Source organism: Mauremys mutica, chromosome 7 (genome assembly GCF_020497125.1).
Source record: "Mauremys mutica isolate MM-2020 ecotype Southern chromosome 7, ASM2049712v1, whole genome shotgun sequence".
Taxonomy (NCBI): Eukaryota; Metazoa; Chordata; order Testudines; family Geoemydidae; genus Mauremys; species Mauremys mutica.
In genome coordinates this window covers 110556357-110578590 of record NC_059078.1, presented here as the reverse complement: position 1 = coordinate 110578590, position 22234 = coordinate 110556357, and the positions used below count along the sequence as shown (strand labels likewise).

The 22234-nt window shown below is 45.5% G+C and overlaps 1 protein-coding gene across 10 annotated transcripts in view; it reads left to right on the top strand.

Annotated features, from left to right (window-relative positions):
- The window catches only part of LOC123374181 (soluble scavenger receptor cysteine-rich domain-containing protein SSC5D-like), a 36968-nt gene extending 26021 nt beyond the window's left edge, over positions 1-10947 (top strand). For all 10 annotated transcript variants that reach the window (XM_045023812.1, XM_045023820.1, XM_045023818.1 and 7 more), the window contains 4 exons: positions 3103-3138; positions 6569-6744; positions 8883-9277; positions 9956-10947. In XM_045023812.1, the coding sequence (XP_044879747.1) occupies positions 3103-3138; positions 6569-6744; positions 8883-9277; positions 9956-10238 (890 nt within the window). In that variant the 3' untranslated portion in view covers positions 10239-10947. The remainder of the gene's footprint in view (positions 1-3102; positions 3139-6568; positions 6745-8882; positions 9278-9955) is intronic.
- Positions 10948-22234: the final 11287 nt, after the last annotated feature.

The following is a 22234-nucleotide window of genomic DNA, read 5'->3' as shown; positions in this document are numbered from 1 at the left end:
CAAAAGATGGAATGCATGTGATGCTTCATTGAGAGGGACAAACAGAAGCCATTACAACTAAATAGAATAGAGTTGAAGTCCATGCAATGGTTTAAATGCCCTGGGTCACTGTTGAGCTATGATGGAAATATGGATGCGGATGTTAGGAGCCACATGAAGAGCAGTTGGTGTAAATGAAGGAAGTTGACAGCAATTTTCTGAGATAAGAATATGCCAAGTAAACTGTAAAGTGTATAAGAGTATGTGACTAGGCTAGCCAGGAGGTATGGGTGGGAATGCTGGCCGGTGAGGAGGAGAGAACAAGAAGTGCTTCACACTGCCAAAATGAGAATGTTCAGGTGGATGCTGGGTAAGATGAGAGCTGATAGACCAGGGGTCGGCAACCTATGTCCCAGCAGGCAGAAGCGTTGCCATTAAAAATCCTGCCCAGCCCGGCCCGCTCTTCTCCGCCCTCCACCTCTCCCCACCCCCTCCCATGGGGGCAGAAGCTTGGTCCTGCTGGCTCCCCTGCCTCTTCCCTCAGTGTGCTGGGTTCCTGACCCTCCTCCTCCTTTCCGTCCCTCCCTCCCTGCCAGCTGGTCAGCTGATGGCCCTTGCAAGGGAGGGGGTCGGGAAGGAGCAGAGTCAGCCTGCTCGCTGCTCCTGGCAGAGGCAGAGAAAAAGCGGGGGCAAGACCTTGGGGAAGGGTGTGTGTGGAATAGGGGCATATCCCCTCCAGCCCCCTGCCCTGACCCCCCTCATACACACCCAGCCCCCTGCCCTGAGCCCCACACACCACCCAGGCCCCTGCCCTGAGCCTTGTGCCCCTCACACACCCCCAAGTCCCTGCCCTGAGCCCTGTACCCCCCTCATACACACCCAGCCCTCTGCTTGACTCCTTCACCCCCCCACAACTCCAGACCTGACTCTGGCACCCCCCACACATACCCAGCCCCCCCACACTCCCTGCCCTAACACCTGCACCCCCCTCACATGGCCCCAGCCCTCTGACCTGACCCTTGCACCCCCCCACATACCCATCCCCCCCATCCCATGCACTCCCCACATCCTGACTCTTGCACCCGCCCACATCACCACCCCCACCCTGAGCACCAAACGGGAGCTCCTGCACACACACCCCTACATTCCCACCCTGCACCCCTCGCACCAAATGGGAGCTGCCCAGGTAAGTGCCCCCATACCCAAACCTCCTGCCCCAACCCTGAGCCCCCTCCCTCATTCTAGCTCCTGGCCAGACCCTTCACCCCCAGCCCTGTGCTCAGTGCACTCCCACCCTCAGCTCAATGCACAGAGAGGAAGAGAATGGGCCAGAACCAGGGAGAAGGTAGGTACCCACTGTATGTGGGCAGGGCCAGGACCCCAGACCGGCAGTGGGCTGAGTGGGTCCAGCAGCTGGAATCCCGGCTGGCAGGAGCCGGCGGATGAACCCCTGAGCGGCAGTGGGCTGAGCCACTCACCCCACTGCCAGTCTGGGGTCCCAGCTGCTGGCCCCGCACAGCCCGCTGTGGGTCTGGGGTTCTGGCTGCCGGACCCATGCCAGCCGGGGTCCCGGCCGCAGGCCCCGCTGAGCCCACGGCTGGCCTAGGTGAACAGAGCCCCAGACCAGCAGCAGGCTGAGCACGCCAGCGGCATAAGATCAACCTTTCAATTTATACCCATTTGAGTCAGGGGGGTGGTGGGGGCAGGGGGAGAGTGGTTGGCACAGAGAGGAGATACCTTCAGAATCAGTGCATCTCCCAGTTGATCTGTTGGTGTCCTGTCCCCCTGAGCAGGCTTCTGATGGATCAGTGTTGTAAGGAGTTTGCATCGTGGCACACACGCTGTTTACCACCACCAGGGAATAACTATGGCCCCAAATCTTATTGGGGAACCATAATCAAATTGTATAAATATAATGAGACCACCCAAGCCATTGTAATTAATTAATTAATCTAAGACATTATTTGGACTAGCCCTGTAGCCCACCATTCTTCCTTGCTTCAGCTAAGAAACATGTATCTAGATGAGTGCTTCTCCAACTTGGGCCGCCGCTGGTTCAGGGAAAGCCCCTGGTGGGCCGGGCTGGTTTGTTTACCTGCCATGTCCACATGTTTGGCCAATTGCGGCTACCACTGGCTGCGGTTCACCGTTCCAGACCAACGGGGGCGGCGGGAAGTGGCGGCCAGCACATCCCTCAGCCCACGCCGCTTCCCGTTGCCCCCATTGGCCTGGAGCAGTGAACTGCAGCAAGTGGGAGCTGTGATTGGCTGAACCTGCAGCGGACCCAGCAGGTAAACAAACTGGCCCAGCCTGCCAGGGGCTTTCCCTGAACAAGCGGCGGCCCAAGTCTGAGAACCACTCATCTAGATTACAGTTTCTAATGACTATTACTAAACTGTGTCTTCATTTTCTCTCATCTTTGTCAGTCTCTGATCATTACATGGCATCAGGAGCAATGGGTATTTATTAATTCATTTTATTCTAGTTATTTGTTTGCTCCAATGTATTTCCTTTTAAATACTACTAGTGTCCTCAAAGCTGGCTCCACTGACCTACTGTTTGAACGTCCCAGCTGACAAAAATAAATAGTGTAATATGTTCAGGTACTTCAGCGGGCTTTGCCTCAGACTCTGGGTTGGGTTTCCCTAAGATGTATATCACTGCAGTGTTTGTTTATTTTTTGAACTAATATGTATTTCCAAGTTCAGTGCACCAGTTGGATTACACAACCCACGAAATGCTTAGATAACGTGCGGGGGGACGTTGCCAAATGGGACACACGTTTTAAAAAGGCATCTTGTTTTCAAAATAAGTATTTGAGAATGCAATTACTTGTCCACACAGATATACACAAAGAGCTTAATCTTCTTCCCATTTAAGCTAATAGTAATTCCCCTTTTCAATTTGAAGCGGGATTTTTTTTCATTAGATTAGTCTTTGGAAACTGATGGTAAATGGCAGCTCTATTCATCAGAACATTTTCTATTAATATTTTAAAAATCCTTTTTAATTTTATTGCTTACGCTGTATGTTAACTGATTACGCTATAATCAGAATAATAAATAATGCATGAAGCTTCATGAACTCTCCTTAATTTTTGCCTTTTGTTATCTTCTTGCATAGCTCCTCCTGATAGTAGTGAAGCACCCAAGACGCCTGGTAATATTTTCTTATCCTTCTTTTACTACTGTACTGCAAGCTTGGATAAGAGAAACTAGTTGGGAAAGCCTGCGTAGGCCATTTTATTTGGTGTCTATTGCACCTGTTAGGCATATTTGGACCCTCGTGGCTTTCTCTGATGATCACTGCCTTGGAGGCTGTTGGAGCCCATAAGCGATGGGTGTCTTTCTAGTGTGACCCAGTAATACAGTTTTAAAATTCCAAATATTCTGTGTTCCCAGTACTCACTGTGGTGCACAGCCCCAGACAACGCAGACTTTAAATGTTGCAGTGTCAGAGACCAACAGTAAGGTGGCAGATATGATGAGCTCCAACAGAAAAGAATCTTCATTGTTAGGGAGCTTCAGAGAAACTTCGTCATGGAGGATGGCCAAGGACTGGGAAGGAGGTCAGAAAGCCTCCAGGAACAAATCAAGAAAGGGAGGATGTTGCATCGCGCTCGAGCAGGAACAGAGCCCAAGCAGAGAGAGACAGCGTGTGTGTGTATACGTCTCTCTTTATTCATTTCCCAGCATGCTCTTATATACAATATGGTAGACAATCAATTACTAATTGATTAATCAAATCAACACAGCTGCAGCTGTAACCCATAGGGTAATTATCCTACACACCTGTATCCTATTCACAATTAGCTGGCCAATGAGAACAAGCCCAAGGCCAGTCCTTCACACACAACTCCCAGCATAATCAGCTCAGTATCTCACATTCTAATCCCACATCTCCCCCCTCTATTCAAAATAAAGAAGAGGGAAAGGAAAAGAGGATAAAAAACATTCACAAAACATTTCCAACTTATAACAACATAACACCACAATCTATCTTAATCTTGTCCAAAAAGTTTAGATTATCATAATAAATATTATGGTGGAAAACTAAAGAACAATAGTGTTTAAAACAGATAGGTGCAGGTCCTCAGCTGGTGTAAAGTAACACCAGCTGAGGATCTGCCTCAGAACCTTCAAATAAGATCACAATACACAACCACTAAGTAATCTGTTCACAAGCCAAAATTAAAACCAACCTATATAACCATGCAATCATTAACATATAACCCAACAACACTAAACAAGAACAAAACACAACAAATAAATAGTGCAAACTCTACAGGATTCCCCCCTTCCTAATACAAAAACATCCCTCAGATGTCAGGCGATCAAACTGACACTGAGGGAGGGGGGGTCCTAGAGCTTGACAACACAACAACAATTCTGGCCAGAAAACATCACAAAACAAAACAAAAAACACAAAACATAACTCTTAATAATAATTGCATGGTACACTAAATGCTATGCAACCAGCACAAAATTTCTTAAGCAAGTGATAAAATTGTAAAAACTAAAAGGCAGTTGTAGCTTTAACTCTCCAATATAGCTTCTCTAACACAATTTTCAAAACAGTATCTTGAGAAGCACAAATAAAAACAGTAAACAAGTTGGACATTCTGTAGTGAATGTGTCATTAAAATCAAATCTGTAAGGCAATTTCTATAAAAGAATTTAAAGGCAGCTGCAAAGCAGTCTGAGTTAACTCCCAAGTCTTAAAATTTTAAAAACAAAACAAAAACCTTTCCATTTGGCAACACTATTCTCTTATTAAAACTGAGTTCTTATATATTTTAACATGCACTCAATGGCACAGAGATAGTGTTTTCTTAAAAAGGAAAGGCAGCTGTTATTCATTTCATGCTTGAAGAGAACTCTCCACCGACGTTGTCTGACTTCAGAGTAAAGCACAGGATTCTGCATACAATACTGCTGAAGTTCTGCAGCTGCCTGAGAGACCTTGATCCTCTCCACCCCCACCTTCAGCTTGATTTCAAATTTCCAAACTCCTCCTTGTCTCACAGCATGGAGTCTAGAAGAATGATGATCTCCCGGACAGTCTTGAAGATCTCGACAGCCTTGCTGTACTCAATGTCCTGGAAATCAACATCACTAACTGCCAGGACCTGGTCTCCCTCCTGCAGCCTGCCCCGCTCCGCGATGCATATCTTCCGCTAATACAGCGGTTTTCATGGTAGCTGCTCTGCCCTTTTCCACCGCGACTTATAGCTGCCCTTCTTCTCCGTGGCTTATAGCCGCCGCTTATCTCCGCGACTTATAGCCGCCCTTCTTCTCCGCGACTTATAGCCGCTCTTCCTCTGGGCTCCCTTTTCAGACGCCCTGCAGCTTGCCGCTCAACACTGAGCTCAGGTGCGCCTCCTTTCTTTTTGGGCTTCCTGCGGCTCCTAGCCGCGCAACACTGAACTCAGGTGCGCCTCTTTTCGGACGCCCTGCGGCCGCTGCTCGACACTGAGCTCAGGTGCGCCTCCTTTCTTTTCGGGCATCCTGCGGCTCCTAGCCGCGCAACACTGAACTCAGGTGCGTCTCCTTTTCTTTTCAGGCCACCAACACTAGTGCCCGCAGCTTCTCCGCCATTTGTTGCATCGCGCTCGAGCAGGAACAGAGCCCAAGCAGAGAGAGACAGCGTGTGTGTGTATACATCTCTCTTTATTCATTTCCCAGCATGCTCTTATATACAATATGGTAGACAATCAATTACTAATTGATTAATCAAATCAACACAGCTGCAGCTGTAACCCATAGGGTAATTATCCTACACACCTGTATCCTATTCACAATTAGCTGGCCAATGAGAACAAGCCCAAGGCCAGTCCTTCACACACAACTCCCAGCATAATCAGCTCAGTATCTCACATTCTAATCCCACAGGAGGAAAGTAGGAGAAAAGAGGAAAAAGTTTTGAGATCCATCAGAGAAGGAAATGTGGTGGACATCTGAAGACAATGGTGTAGCCAAAGAGGGATGCAGATTGTCCCATTATACTGAATTACTACATGTTTTAAGCAATGGTTCAAGTTCTACAAATTTTGGTAACAGCATGTTGCTCTAGTAGAAGGAGCTGTGTTTGGTAGTATGCATGGAGAGAAGGAGCCAGTCTGCACTTGTATACTTTATCATTAAGCTAAGTCTGCATTTTTAGAGTGGTCTTCATATGGATGGATAGGCCAGTTAATTGAACCCCTGTTCACTGCACCTCGCTGGAGCGGGTGTCTGGGCCAAGGATCATAAAAAGCAGATTACTGGGTTATTGCTGTGGCCTAACTCTGAGCGCACCCTGTTAGGCAGCATAAATAACTATGGAATCGAATTAACTTATGTAACCTCAGTATTAATTCCATAAGAGAGCTAGGGAGGGGAAGTGAATTTTCAGAGGTGTCAGTCTTCGCAATAAAGAAACAGCAAATTCATTTTCTCTCCACCCAGCTGTTATTTCCAGGATAGTTAATATTTCATGAGGCCAATTGCTTGCTAGTAATGTGAACATAATATACAGCAGCATTTTAATAACTACTGGATTTGTATACATGCTTCAATATTGTTAACTGATATTCAAATTTTCCATCTAGTGGCACTTACATGTCTGCCAGAATACATGCGTGCAGTCATTAGAAGAGCCTACATCAGGTCAAAAGGCTATTTTTCATGGAATTTTCACTTGAATGACCCAACTTGTAGGCCTATGGTTACAAAATCCCATGTTATATTCCATATACCTTATGATGGCTGTGGTACAAAAAGTGAGGTAAGAGTTTACATCTGAAAATACTGTATATCAAAATAACTTGTTAAAATTACTTATTAATGAAAAGTTTTCAGAGTAACTCTGTGCTTTTAAGATTCCTAAAAGATTCCCAACGGGAAGAAAACACTGTAAAATTTATATCACCATATAGTTTTGTGAGAGCCAACACTTGGGGGAATGAGCTGGGGACTTCTAGAGCTGAAAGAACGAGCAGTTACAACTGGAGCTAAAGAGCCAAAGTTCCTTAGCCAGCCTTGTAATAGGCTCATGTCCTCTATAAATTGGGCACAGAGGGGCATCTCTAACACACCTACACAGTAATAGGTTTATTGGTAATCATAACTCAACGGAAAAGTTCAAGGGTCCAGTCCTGGTCCGGATGAAATTTGTGGCAAAATTATTGAGTTCAGGGGAAGCACAATCAGACTTTCTTTCCCCACATTTTTGCTTCAGGATTTGTTGGGTTCTGGATGGTTTAAGGATTTGGGTAGGGTGCTGGCTGCTTATTTTGGACAATTAGAGCGACAAGATGGGTGAGGTAATGTATTTTATCCGACCAATTTCTGTTGGTGAGAGAGAAAAGCTTTTGAGCCAAACAGAGCTCTTCACTGAAGTTTGTCCAATAAAATATATTACCTCACCCACCTTGTCTCTCTAAAATCCTGGGACCAAGATGTCTATACCTACACTGCATATTTTGGACAATGTATTTTCCTTTGTTCTGTGGAAGCAGTATGTGTCTTGTTCAATAATGCACTTGGGCCTTGAGACTTTAGAAATCCTGTTTTCTTGAGTTAAAAGAGAAAGAGATGCATAGCCTTGTGCTGGCTCTCTGCACAGGGCTGAATTTCTCCCACTGCAGCAACTAGCAAAGAAAATCATGAGGTTCACCAAAGACCCCAAAGGTTCAATACACAGAGTATCATCTTATGTGCAGCACCATACAACTGCTGGAAGAGTACAATAGGGTATATAAGAATTCTAGGCACAATGGCTGCCACAGTTCATCAAGAAAATTGTGATCCCGTGGCTGGCCTATCTTTTCTTAGGTTGTTTGTGAGCTCACATCGCTGAGGACCCATATAGCTACTTCCCTATCTACCTCCATATACTGATGCCAGGTTCAAACCTGCAGACATTAATCATGCAAGATTCCCATTGAGATCATTTGGAGTCCTGTATGTGTAAGATCTGTTGCATCAGGTATCCCACCGCCATCTTTATGTCCAATTAACACAATAGTGGCTTCACACAATGTTGAAGAAAATGAAAACTAAATTATGGCCAAAACACAGCAACAGATTAAAACCTCCCACCTTTCTTAGACCTAGAAAGGAAACAAGACCAATAGAGGTTACAGATGAGAAATGCATATTAGATCATTCAGTCCATCTCTCTGCCTGGGCACACTTGTCTCCTACAGTACTTTTTTCCAGTGTTTTGCCCAGTCTAGTTTAAATATTCCACACAACGGGTCTTCCTTCACAAGCCTCAAGAAGCATACCCTAATACATTTTACCATCAAGACATATTTTATTGATATTCAGACTAAATTTTCCCTCTGTTCATTTCATGCAAGACCAATGATCTAGCACAGGGGTTCTCAAACTTCATTGCACCGCGACCCCCTTCTGACAACAAAATTTACTACACGACCCCTGGAGGGGGGACCAAAGCCTGAGCTCGCCTGAGCGCCACCATCCTGGGGGGGAGCCAAAGCCCCACTGCCCCAGGCAGGGGCGTGGGGGGCAAAGTCCAAGAGCTTCAGTCCCAGGTAGCAGGGCCTGTAACCTGAGCCCTGCCACCCAGGGCTGAAGCCCTTGGGCTTTGGCCCCAGGCAGTGGGGCTCGGGCTTTGACTTCAGCTCCGGGCCCTAGCAAGTCTAACACCAACACGGGCAACCCCATTAAAATGGGGTCCTGACCCACTTCCCCACAGTTTGAGAACCGCTGATCTAGCATAAAAGGGCATCTCAACATATTCAAGCTGAGACCACTTTTTCACCCGTACTCATACAATTCACTGCTGGCTCATCTGACTTTCGGATAACTTGTAGTGCATTTCAGCTCTCTAGATTGTAATATTTCAACAAGACTTTTGAAGCCCTCTACTCTGTATTTTATCCAATGTTTTAACAGGTAAATAATGGGACTATCGACTACTCCAACACAGTCAGAGCATCCACTTCTGATAATTTCATCACCAGGGCAAAGAGTCCTCAGTTACATTTCACCTGCAGAATGAACGAGAGTGTGATAGTGGACATCATGAACATCGTCAACGAGTCCAACTCTTTAGAAACTGATGAAACTCAGTATGGACAATTCAATGTGAAACTTTCCTTTTATGAATCACCATCTTTTTCAAGCCCTGTGAATAGTTTCCCATACTTTGTTGACCTAAACCAGGACTTATACATTCAAGCCACTCTCTACAGCCCTGATCCAAATCTGATGTTGTTTATAGACACATGTGTAACATCTCCTGATTCCCATGACTTTACAACTGTGAAATACGATTTAATCAAGAGAGGGTAAGGAAAATATTGACCCCCACAGTTTAAAATGATTTTTATGTGTAACTCACAGACCTAAAAGCCTCTAGTGCTTTGAGGTAAAAGAATGTATATATTAGCTCGCTGCAGTAGCCTTTTATATGAACCAGCCATTAGAAGGAACGAAGAATCACACTTTTCGTAGTGTGGATTACATATAATTCAATGTGTGTATTCTGTATATGGAGGGATTTGGAAAGAGAAACAAATTTAAAATCTCTATAGAAATTTCCCATCTCAGTAAAATAAATTGCAAGAATTGTGAAGCAAAGGTTTGGGTTTCTCTTCTTTTGTCTTTTCTTTTTAGAAAATCCAAATGGGAAATAAAAAATAGCATTAGAAAGATAGCAAGGCTCTTTATCCATATTTTTGAAAGGTGCTTTCCAAAAGTGTTCTTTTAAAATTTCATTGTGTGTTTTCAAAATGTTTTTGCATTTATTTCATTATTTATGCTCCATCTCTGTTTATTCAGGCATTTCATATGGTGAATGTTTATTAACTTAGTTGTTTAAAATGCATGAAGGAAAGTTCCAGTCAACTTATGATGCAACAAAAGTGTTTATTTTTATGCAGCACTAAGTCACATGGCATAATGCAATATCCATATTTTATTACTGTGAGAACAGACTAATTTTATGTGTTTTTTCTTTTTCTCAGGTGTGTAAAAGACGATACCTTCACTGCTTACTATTCATCAAACAAAAAAATTGTTCAGTTCCAATTTAAAGCCTTTTCGTTTTTTAATGGATACTCTACAGTTTACCTCCAGTGCAAAATGGTGGTGTGCAAGGTGTACGATTTTTCTTCCAGATGCTACCAGGGCTGTGTAACTAGGAACAAGAGAGAGACAAGTTCTGGCCAGGAAAATGTGGTGATTGTTGGGCCAGTTAAGCTCAAGAATCCCAGTAACTCAGATGGGCATATTGCCAGTTTAATGTGATGTTATTTCAATCGCTTTTAACATCAAAAGGATTGGTTCATTGCATGATTTCCTGCTGATGAGCTCTAGTAGCATTTTTACCAGCGTAGCAAACTCCTAATAAACATCAGAGTACTTGCTTAGTGATGGTATACGTCTGAATATATTCCTTATCTGTCTTTACCATTCCCTAATTTCAAATCTGTTGCATTTACTTCCTAGACTTCTCTTCAATAAATAATCTTGGTTATAAAAGTATAGGTGAACCAGATGATTGATTTTCTGATCTAGACTTAATGACAATAGAATCTTCTTGTGTTTATTCAAATTCCCCCTTCATTTTACATCATACTACCGCTGAATAGCATGAGTGTTTATTGTTTAAGAACAATTAGCATATATTTTAACTATATATTTATCTCAACTCACAATGATTCACTGATGAGCTTCATACTTGAAAAGATGAAAATAGAAGCATCTGTGTTTATACTTATTAAGGATAGAATAAATGCATTATGATGCTTGAAAATTATGGAGATGGACACATTAAAATTGCTTAAAGAGAGGGACATTATATGGTGTGTAAATTCTAAATTCTGCCTCTAATTTAAGAGATTAGGAGCTTCATGTTTTATTTCTTGAACTAAATTCATATGGAAAGTCAAATGCAGTGGAATTAATATTTTGTATGCTGGATTATTTTTAATAAAGGAAAAGATTTTCTCCATTATCCTGTATTGTAGTGTGACTTGAATGATGAGTTTCCAAGAGCGCCTCTTATGTATACACAGTAGTGTAATGCGCTTTGTACTCCGAAAAGTCCACATTACTATCCCCTCCTTCTCTCTTGAATACCAACACACCTGGCTTCCTTGGTCTAAGCGAGGATTAAGGTAAGAACACGTCTGTGGCACTAGCGGGATCATAAGCACTGAAGGGTTTGTAACAACAACTTTCTGCTTCTCAGTAGGCAATACTGAGAATGCAAATAGCAGGTTCAATCCATTAATCCTCATACATTATGAGTATTTAAAGCATATAATACTATACTGGAGTGGAAGAGATTAGTCATAAACTAATTACATCACCCCTCCTCCCCCATGAGAAACAGGCACACTTACGGGAATAGAAACTCCTAGAATTGCATTTGTTTTCTTACCTAAGGCATGGCAAGACTGGGGTTGTTTCTCCTCCCTTCCACCTTTGGGAGTAGAGGGGGATTCACCTCCAAAATTACTAGATCACCAGGAGCCTGGTGGACAGAACTACCTCTGTGGAGGCCCTGTTCTCCTCTACTGCCTCCAGAGCTCCTCTGTATCCTTGCAACACACCTCAGATAGAGATGTGCTTCCACAGGTTCCCTGGAAGCTGCTGCTGCTACCAAACCACCTCTTCCTCTCCCTGGCAGGTATACAAATCTACATGTTGGAGGAAGAAACAGCCTAACCTATTGCTGGGGCATCCTGGAAGATTTGGTTGGGGAGGTCAATTTCACAAAAGCATCTATGGCCCTGCCCTTTCGAGCCTCTACCCTGTCCCTCCGCTGCATAGCTCAGCTCTCATGGAACACCTGCAAGAGACACTTTAGCAGGCCCGGGTGATGGAGATCAGGAAGGATGGTGGTACATTTAAGTTAACTATCTGCCATGTTATGATGTATGTATAGAAAGCTCAGACCTGTGGTCCATCTAATCCAGTATTCTGTCTCTAAGGCCTGGTCTACACTAGGATCTTAAATCGAATTTAGCAGCGTTAATTCGAACTAATCGCTCAACCGTCCACACCAGGAAGCCATTTAATTCGAACTAGGGGGCTCTTTAGTTCGAATTTGGTACTCCACCCCGACAGGTGGAGTAACGCTAAATTCGCACTTGCTAGCTCGAATTAGGCTAGGTGTGGATGCAAATCGAACTTAGTAGCTCCGGGAGCTATCCCACAGTGCACCACTCTGTTGACGCTCTGGACAGCAGTCCGAGCTTGGATGTTCTGAGCAGCCACACAGGAATTGACCCGGGAAAATTTGAATTCCTTTTCCTGTCTGGACAGTTAGAATCTCATTTCTTGCTTTGACATCGGGGCGAGCTCCGCGGCACCTGCAACGATGCAGAGCTCTCCAGCAGAGGAGTCAGCCCAATGCAAGAATAGAAAGAGATCCCCAGCATGGACAGACCGGGAAGTCCAGGATCTGATCGCTGTGTGGGGCGAGGAGTCTGTGCTGTCGGAGCTGCGCTCCAACAAGCGTAATGCAAAGACCTTCGAGAAGGTCTCCCAAGCCATGACACAGAAAGGATACAGCCGGGATGCGATGCAGTGCCGCGTGAAAGTCAAGGACCTGAGGCAAGGCTATCAAAAAGTCAGAGCGGCAAACGGACGCTCCGGAGCACAGCCCCAGACATGCCGCTTCTACGAGGCACTGCATGCCATTCTCGGTGGGTCTGCCACCACTGTCCCACCAGTGACCGTGGACTCAGTGGATGGCATAGTGAGCCAGGACAGTTCCTACTCGATGTTCGCCGATGGGCAAGACGACGAAGGGTCCGTGGAGGAAGGCGCAGGCGACAGCGAACACAATGCCGCTTTCCCTGACAGCCAGGATCTGTTCCTCACCCTCACAGAGATCCCCTACCAACCCTCACCGGCCATGAACCCGGACTCAGAGTCAGGGGAAGGATCAGGCGGTAAGTCGTATAAACAAGAAAATATTTATTTGCTCGAAAACATGTATACCAAAAATATAAATTCTATCTATAAATACTATATCTAAAAGTTTTTAAAGGGAAACTAAACGAACAGTAGGTCTACACAGATTGGGATGGAACAATAGTCCTCCATGGACAATTCCACAAATGCTTCAAACAGTTCTTCAAATACCCTCCGCAGGAGGTTTCGAGGAAGAGGTGCCTTATTTGGTCCTCCGGTGAAGCTCACTCTTCCACGCCACGACATCCTCAGATACAGGGGAACCATCGCCTCTACCAGCATGGCCGCGTAGGGTCCCGGTCGGTGAAGTGCTTCCCTTAACATCCTTTCTTTCTGCACTCGAGAGACACGCCTCAGGGTAATCTCGTTACTGAAGTGCTGCATCTAATTAGGGCAATTAGTGAATAGTTACTGTTCTTAATGGTTTACTTATACTTTGCATAACAAAGCCCCGCGCTTAGCAGCCACGTGCTGTAGGCCACACAGGAAAAGCATACATTGATCTTTCCCCTGCAGTGTCGGGAGTGGCTGCAAAAGGGTCATAGTATCTGATTTCCAGATTGCCTTTAGCACACGGCACAGCTATCCGTTAACTGATAAGCATAATGTACTGTAAGGCTTACCAGGACTCTCTGCTAGAGGGATTCTGCTATCTCTCCCGACTTCTCCGCTCTCCTGTGCAATGGCGCAGCCAATCAGAGCGTAGGCCAAAATGTTGTGCTTCTCTGGAGACCACGTGACACTTGTTGTCCGGTACGGTCTTCTTCATAGAAATTGACTAGACGGTGTTCACTGTTCGCCAAAATGTATCTGTACAAGGAAATCACTAACTTTCCCCATCACACAGCTTCGGATCCTTCCCGGACTGCCCCGGCATCCCCCTCGCAGAGACTGGCAATGATTAGACGGCGAAAGAAGAAGACTAGGGACGACATGTTCGCTGAACTGATGGCCTGCTCCCGAGCAGAGGCTGCAGAGCAGAAACACTGGAGGGAGACCCTATGTGAGCAGCATCGCACACTCATGGAACGTGAGGATAGGTGGCGGCAGGAAGACCAGCAGACCACCCAAACGCTGCTTGGTCTCATGAAGGAACAAACGGACACGCTTCGTCGCCTTGTTGATGTCCTGCAGGACCGCAGGCTGGAGGACAGGGCCCCCCCTGCAGTGTCTCTGCAATCGCCCTCCCCAGCCAAGAAGTCCTGCCCCCCCCTCACCCAAAAGTACAAGATGGAGGGGTGGTAGAGGCCGTGAGAACTGTCACTGAACCAGAGCAGAGCGGCCGTGTACCCCGCACTTCTCACGTTAGAAATTTGTAGAAGTGCTTCCCTTATAGGCTCAGCCAGTCCCAAATCCAAGGTTCATCCCCCCACTGTTTATTAGATTAATAAAAGATGTTTGCTGTTAATCACTGTTTCCGTCATGTCTTTCCTGTCAGAGGATTTTTCGGTGTATGGGGTGGACAGGGGTTTCATACTTGCACGGTATAGCCTACAGTACCAGGGTACAGACTTGGGGAAAGGATCAACTGCGGGGCACACACACACTGCAGTCAGTAGGCACCAGGGTCATTCTGTGTTGTGTATGCTGCCCCATATCATTTCGTAATGTGTATGCTTGTCCAGGGTCCTAGCGCCTGCCACGCCATTACTGTGAAGGCAGGCTGCCCTTACGATGCACTTGCAACGGATCCACGAGCCTATCCGCTGCCCTGAGCCCCAACAAGAGCCCTCATCCACGGACAGATAGTCACCCTTCTCCCACACCCATCACCCCTTCCCACGCAGAAACCCGCAGCCCACTGCCGTCATCCAAACCCCTATGCAAAGAAGGCACCACTCGCCCCTTCCTGCAAACCCTCCCCTTCATGCAGAACCACTGTCATCCGTCCCCCACCCCAGAGACCTATGTAGGAGCAGGAGGATGTCAGTCCTCTATGGAGGAAGCGGTCTGTACGTCAGTGCACACCGTGCCCAGCACAGTATGCGTCCATGTCTCAACACCAGAACAGAAATGCAAAGTAAAAGAAAGATTTATTAATAATGAGTGTAACAATTAATTTGCTTAAAAACGTGCTTTGGAAGTGGGGGAAACTTGGAGAACGCGGCATGTAGCCGCAGATCCAAATCGACACAAACTGACACAGGCCCAGGGTCAGTTTCTCTTGAAAGCAAGTGGAGAGTCATAGGTTACCCTGATCTCCGAGGAAACTTGCTTTCAAAGCCTCCCGGATACACAGCGCTTCCCGCTGGGATATTCTCTCGGCACGGGTGTCTGGCTGAGCGTAAACTGCAGCCAGGCGATTTGCCTCAACCTCCCATCCGGACAAAAAGGCCTCGCCCTTGCTCTCACACAGATTGTGCAGCACACAGCATGCAGCAATAACTACGGGGATATTCTTTTCGCTGATGTCCGAGCGAGTGAGTAAGCTCCGCCATCTCCCCTTGAGACGTCCGAAAGCACACTCCACCACCATTCTGCACTTGCTCAGCCGGTAGTTGAAGAGTTCCTTCTCTCTGTCCAGGGCGCCTGTATAGGGCTTCATGAGCCAGGGCATTAGCGGGTAGGCTGGGTCCCCGAGGATCACTGTAGGCATCTGCACATCCCCAACCGTTATTTTGTGGTCCGGGAAGAAAGTACCTGCCTGGAGGAGTCTAAAGAGACCAGAGCTCCTGAACACACGCGCGTCATGAACCTTGCCCGCCCACCCGACGTTGATGTTGGTAAAACGTCCCCTATGGTCCACCAGTCCTTGCAGCACCATGGAAAAGTAGCCCTTTCGGTTAATGTAATCGCTGGCCTGGTGGGCCGGTGCCAGGATAGGGATGTGAGTCCCATCTATAGCCCCACCGCAGTTTGGGAATCCCATCGCGGCGAAGCCGTCTATGACAACCTGGACGTTTCCCAGGGTCACCACCTTTGAGAGCAGTTGCTCAACGATTGCGTGGGCTACTTGCATCACAGCAACCCCCACGGTAGATTTGCCCACGCCAAAGTGGTTCGCTACTGACCGGTAGCTGTCTGGCATGGCAAGTTTCCAGAGGGCTATGGCCACTCGCTTCTGCACACTCAGGGCTGCTCGCATCCGGGTGTCCTGGCGCTTCAGGGCAGGGGACAGCAAGTCACACAGTTCAAGGAAAGTGCCCTTACGCATCCTGAAGTTTCGCAGCCACTCTGTGTCATCCCAGACCTGCAGCACTATGCGGTCCCACCAGTCCGTGCTTGTTTCCCGGGCCCAGAATCTCAGTTCCACAGCATGAACTTGACCCATTGCCACCATGATCTCCACTGCCCGGCGTACCCTGCTTTCTGAGAGGTCTGCGCCACTCTCCTCACCGCGCTGCCAGAGCCTCCTCGCCCGATTTCTCAGCAGCTGACTGTTGCAGAGGTGGACGATAAGGTGCGAGGAGTTGACAACGACCATAAGTGCAGCGATGATCGCAGCGGGCTCCATGCTCGCAGTGCTGTGGCGTCCGCGCTGTAACCGACCAGAAAAGTGCGCGAACAGATTTCCCGCCGGCACTTTCAGGGAGGGAGGGCGTTTGTGAGTGACGGTTGAATGATGACAGTTACCCAAAACCACCCTCGACACATTTTTCCCCCAGCAGGCATTGCGAGCTCTACCCAGCATTCCAATGGGCAGCGGGGACTGCGGGAACTGTGGGATAGCTTCCCACAGTGCACCGCTTCCAAAGTCGACGCTGGCCCCATGAATGTGGACTCAGAAATTCGAATTAGTGTATTTAGTATGGATACACAAATTCGACTTCATAAGGTCGAATCCACAAATTCGAACTAAGTTGATTCGAAATAGTCTTGTAGTGTAGACAAGGCCTGACAGTAGCCAGTTTCAGATGCTTCAGAAGGTGGAAATAATTAGGAAATAACTTGCCCACAGAAAAAGTGTCTTCCTAGCCCCAGACAAATTAGGATGCCCCTACACAGTGAGCAGCATCCCACAGCAGCAAGTCTCAGAGCCTGGGTCGACAGACTCCGGCTCATGGAGCTCACACTATGTCACTAAAATGTAGTGTGACATTATGGCTCAGGCTTGAACTCGGACTCTGAAGCCAAGGGAAAGGGGTGGTGTTCAGAGCCTAAGCCTGTCTACGAAAACAATTTTTAGCATTGTAGCGTGAGCCCTATGAGGCGTGGACTCAGACTTGCTGCCATGGGATTGTTGCACCCTGTGTAGATGTACCCTTAGTGGTTAGCATATGTTGTGAACCAAAAGGGTTTATAGCCCATATGATGGGGTGTATTCCCCACATTGACCCTGAGAGGGTAAATTAGGCCAGGCAGGCCTAATTAACCAATAAAGCAGCAAGTAGGGGAGACTTGTAGGCTACAAGGAGGCCACTAATTAGAAGCAGGTTCAGCTGGACAGGAACAGAGTGGCCTACATAAAGCCCAGGAAGGGTAAGCAGCTGTAGGGAAGGAGTCTGCAGTCACACCCTGAAAGGAGGAAAAGTGGGCTGGCAAACCCAATGAGGGAGGGGAGATGGTTGTGTAGGAAGAAGCCTAGGGAAACAGCAGCAAGGGCTAAGACAGTACAGGTCTTGGCTGCATGTTATAGGGTCCCTGGGCTGTAACCCACTGTGGGTTCCCTAACCACCCACTGGGTAATGGCACAAGGTGTTAGAGATGTCAGCCAGACAGCTAGTCTGAAAGGACTGCAATTTCCTTCGAAGGGGAGGAACTTAGTGATCTGGCCAGCAGGCCAAGTCATGAACCAGAAGCTGCCACTCGAAGAGTGAGCAAGATGCAGACTGAGAGAAGAAGACTGGTAGAGACACTGCTAAGTAGGGTTACCAGCTGTCTAATCACACAAACCCAAGCACCCTTGCCCTGCCCTTTCCCTGAGCCCTCACCCCACTCATTCCATCCCCCTCCCTCTGTCACCTGCTCCCCACCACCCTAAATCACTTGCTGGGTCTCGGGTATGGGAGGAGTGTGGGCTTGAGGGTGGGGCTGAGGGGTTTGGAGTGTGGGAGGGGGCTCTGGGCTGCACCTGAGGCAGGGGGTTGGGGTACAGGTGAGGGCATGGGTGCAAGCTCTGGGAGGGAGTGTGAGTGCTGGAAGGGGCTCAGGGCTAGGACAGGGGATTGGGGCTCCCTGCCTGCCCTGGCCCCATGCTGTTCCCAGAATGGCTGGCATGTCCCTTCGGCCTCTGAGGGATGGGGAGTACAGGGCTCTGTGCACTGCTCGTGCCTGCAAGCGCCACCCCCGCAGCTCCCATTGGCTGCAGTTCCCGGCCTGAACCATCTGAACCTCCTGGCCTCCCCCTCCTCCCACCCCAGTGGGTTACACCCCAGGAGCCACACAGGGACGTGCCAGCTGCTTCCGGGAGCAGCACAGGGCCAGGGCAGGCAGGGAGCCTGCCTTAGCCCTGCTTCGCCACCAGACTTTCAACACCTAAAATCTCCTGGTTTGGCTTCAGTAGCCTCTGGGAGATTGGGTGAGATTTTGGGAGTCTCCCTGCAAAGCCGGGAGGGTTGGCAACCCTACTGCTGAGGAGAGTGCAGCACCTGGCACAGCTAATTCCCAGGATGGCCAGGACGTGCCACGAGCAGTGAGGGAATCCCCTCACAACCCTTAAAAGTCAAATAATTCTGTTGAAGCCATGGATGTTCTCCTTAACCATAGTTCTATGTCTATGCATTCATTTATTTCATTAATTTTTCTCTTCAGGGTGTATGAGCCCCATGGAAAAGTGCATATTAAGAATGGACATGAAGGAGGGAGAGGACTGAGGCATGCTGTATCAGGTCAGGCCAGCGTTTCGGACACATAGGGACACACGGAAGAAGCTACAGAGGAGGATGCAAAGTGGGCTCCATTAGAAGTCTGAGCCTGACATTTGAACTTCTCCACTTTTAAAGGTTTTATTTGTACACTCTTGCTTTTCAGCAACAGTTTCAATAATGACAATAGACACCCTTAAATCAGTTTTAATGACTTGTTCATCCTCAAACACTTTACAAACATTAACTAGTTAATAGATCATTGCAATACTCTTGATACATTAGCCCCATTTCACAGTCTGGGAACCGGGGGCAAGGAGGTTAAATGACTTGCCCAACGCAACTTACGAGAATCAGTGTCAGAGCTGAAATTGGAACTCAGAAGTTCCTGTTGCCCAGTACTGGGGGAGTCAAATTTAATACCTTCAAGTTCCTGCAGCACCAAGCTTAGTTTACCTCCAGGATAAAGTTTTAATTTGTGTCAATGGTGATGTTAGTTCTGACTGTACTCAAGGTTGTGTTTCTAAGCACAAAAGAGAGATTTCTTCATACAAATGGAAAGCTGATGCTGTGATAGGAATGCATCCGTCTGAAAAGGGATTGCAATTCTGTTGATCAGTCAGGTAAGAGCAGTACGTAAACTAAAGACCTCGTTCAGCTCTCATATATGATGGTGTAAATCAGAAGGCATTCCACTGAAGACAATAATATTACACTAATGCAAAACTGGAGTGCAAATAGAATCAGGGCCTCAAGGATTCAGATAGAGTTTTTCTCACTTTTGCAGATTATTTGAAAAATTGAATGAAAAAACAACATACATTTCAGCTATCATCTTTGTTATAATCTTCTTTACAAAACAAGAGTTAATATTTCAGTTGTATTTTGTTTAAATTCATTTTTTATGGGAAAGCTTTTAATATGCAGAACCACAAATAACTAAAACAAAGCTAGGTTAAGCCCTCCTAAACCTGACACACACACAAACAAAATTAACTATGGAAAGGACAGAAACTTGGGGTGGTGGGGAGGGAAACCATGCAATAAACAGGAAAAAAATTACCGCTAAAGCTAGATATTTGTATAGGTTAAAAACTGAAGTAGCTCACAGGCTAAATGAGTTGGATTATTCTGATGTAGTTTCTTATTAACATTTATCTATCTTATAAAACTACCAAACAGTTTGACAAGATTAGCTCTGTGGTATTCAGCAAAGATCCAGGTCCAGTACTGAGAAGCTAATGTAGATCAGATTAAAGAATGCAAGAAGTTTACATAACACTAGCTGATGCTATATGCTAGACTTTAGCTTTATCTGAGCATGAAACTTCATTTTAGAAATTTAAGTTTAAAAAATGCTATCTGCTTTAAAACGTCTAGATCTCATATTTAAGGCATGTTAATCATTAGCCGTGTTATCCAATTAATTTAAATAATAGTGCTTTATATTATAGGTGGTGTTATACTGTGTTTTTCCCCCTAGTGGTACTTACAATGTGCTCAATCCTGCTCCCGTTTTATTTCAATGGGTGCAAGATTGGCCCCATGTGCAACTAATTGTCAACACACATAGAATGAAGCTATCCCAGTCCCAAAGAAAATAGATATTCAAAGCACTGGATAAACATTAGCTAATTATTGTTCACAATGTCCTTCTAAAGTTAGTAGCAAGGCAAAGAAATTAAGCAATTTAGCCAAGACTATGCAGCAAATCAGTAGCAGAGTGGGAATTAGAACCTTGGAGTTCCTGATTCCTGAACAGTGGACTCAAGCTTTCAAAGCATGCTGATTCTGAAAATGTCTTCCATATTCTGAAAATGTCTTCCAAATGTCTAACCATTCTATAAGCCAGAATTTATTCTTTACTTTTTCAAATGTAACTTGCTAAAAATTCCCCCTTTAAAAAAACAAAACAGAAATATGCCTTAGAAATGGTACAGGTATTGATTATATATGAATGTAAAGGTATGAATACTGCAAATTACAGCATGTATTCTATATTGTACTGTGAACAATTATTTATTGGGTAAATATGACACATTTCAAGAACAAACTTTAAATAGGTTGTTTTTAAGAGCCTGGGAATAGAGAAATAAGTGATGTCAGAAGAATATTAGACTAGGACACCTGCCCCATATCCACACACTTGGTGAGACATTTTCAACTCTTCTATCAGTGGATGCTGTAAACTAGACAAATTACTTCTCAGCACGTCAGCCTGGGAAAGTTTGTCCAATCTGCTATTCTGAAAATTCACTGGATTTTACACAACACTTTTTCAAATTTTGCTAACAGCAAAAGGGAGTTGGATCCATCAATTCATGCTAGGCATTGTCTTGACCTTCAGTATGGATATAATGGGTTCTGTCTCCCATCAGAATAGCTCTGAGGAATCATTTAAATTCAGTACAGTTCAAAAATTTTAAAAAAATTGTGTTGTATTCCCTAGAATATAAATTGAGATGATGCTAGGGGAGTTATATCCCAGTTGATTCTGCCTAGAACTCTTGTCCAAGATCCAGACACACTTCCACACCCAGGGTTCCATGGTTTTAGTACACTTCCAGCAGGTATTTGTGCCACAAACTAATCCAATGAAGGTTTGATTCAAGAATGATTCCCACTACATGAAGTGAATAATCTAATTGAATGACTTCAGATTAAGATCCATTGAGCCCTCATGGACCTTTCTGAAAATGAGTATCCAGACTGCCACAGATAGGGTCCTAGATCTATCATATTTGTAAACTTTCATCAGGATTCTTGAAGTAATATCACATAATGTAAAAATCAGAAGCTATATGCAGTAGCCTGCCCCTTTCACTTAACTTCTAATTCACTGCATGATTATATATAATCATTTGCAAATATATACTCAGTGCCTGAGAAGCACAATATTCCATTTTTTCCTTGCTAAATGTGATGCTGGGATTTTTTGGCAGTAGTTTAATGCTGTTAAGTAATGTTGCTCAAAGGATGATAAATATAGACAATTAATGAAGCTCTCTGTCACTATGTTGGTTGTTTTTAAAAAAATGTTAAAACTCATTGGTGATGTGGGTTCAGAATTTGCATTCTATTCAAAATCATCCTTGAGGAATCAAAATATCTGATGGAAGATAAATTCCCATTAAAGATTGGGTAATGATTCCACTGACTACAACTATTTTTTTTTCTACATAGAGCCTTCGCTCAAGTGCAAGGAACCTTGAATCTGCAGCTCTACTGCTTATATATCCTTTCATTTGTGGTTCTGGCTACAAATGCAGCTATGGTTCTGAAATATTATATCAATCGCCAAGCAGCAATCAGAACTGCAGAGCTATTGACAAAGTACCCATCATCTTTTCTACAATAGTGTAATGTAGATAGAAACACAATTAAGAATTTTCAGATCTGTTACTTATTTTAAAGGAAGTAAATAAATCTTGCTGTCCTGAAATAATGCAATGCTGTGGGCTTGAAAGAATATTTCAAATGTAGTATTTAAATAAATTTTGCATGGGGATGTCTATTAAGAGCACTTAGAAATTTGAATTGAATACAGCTGCCCACTTAAAGAGCTTTCTCACC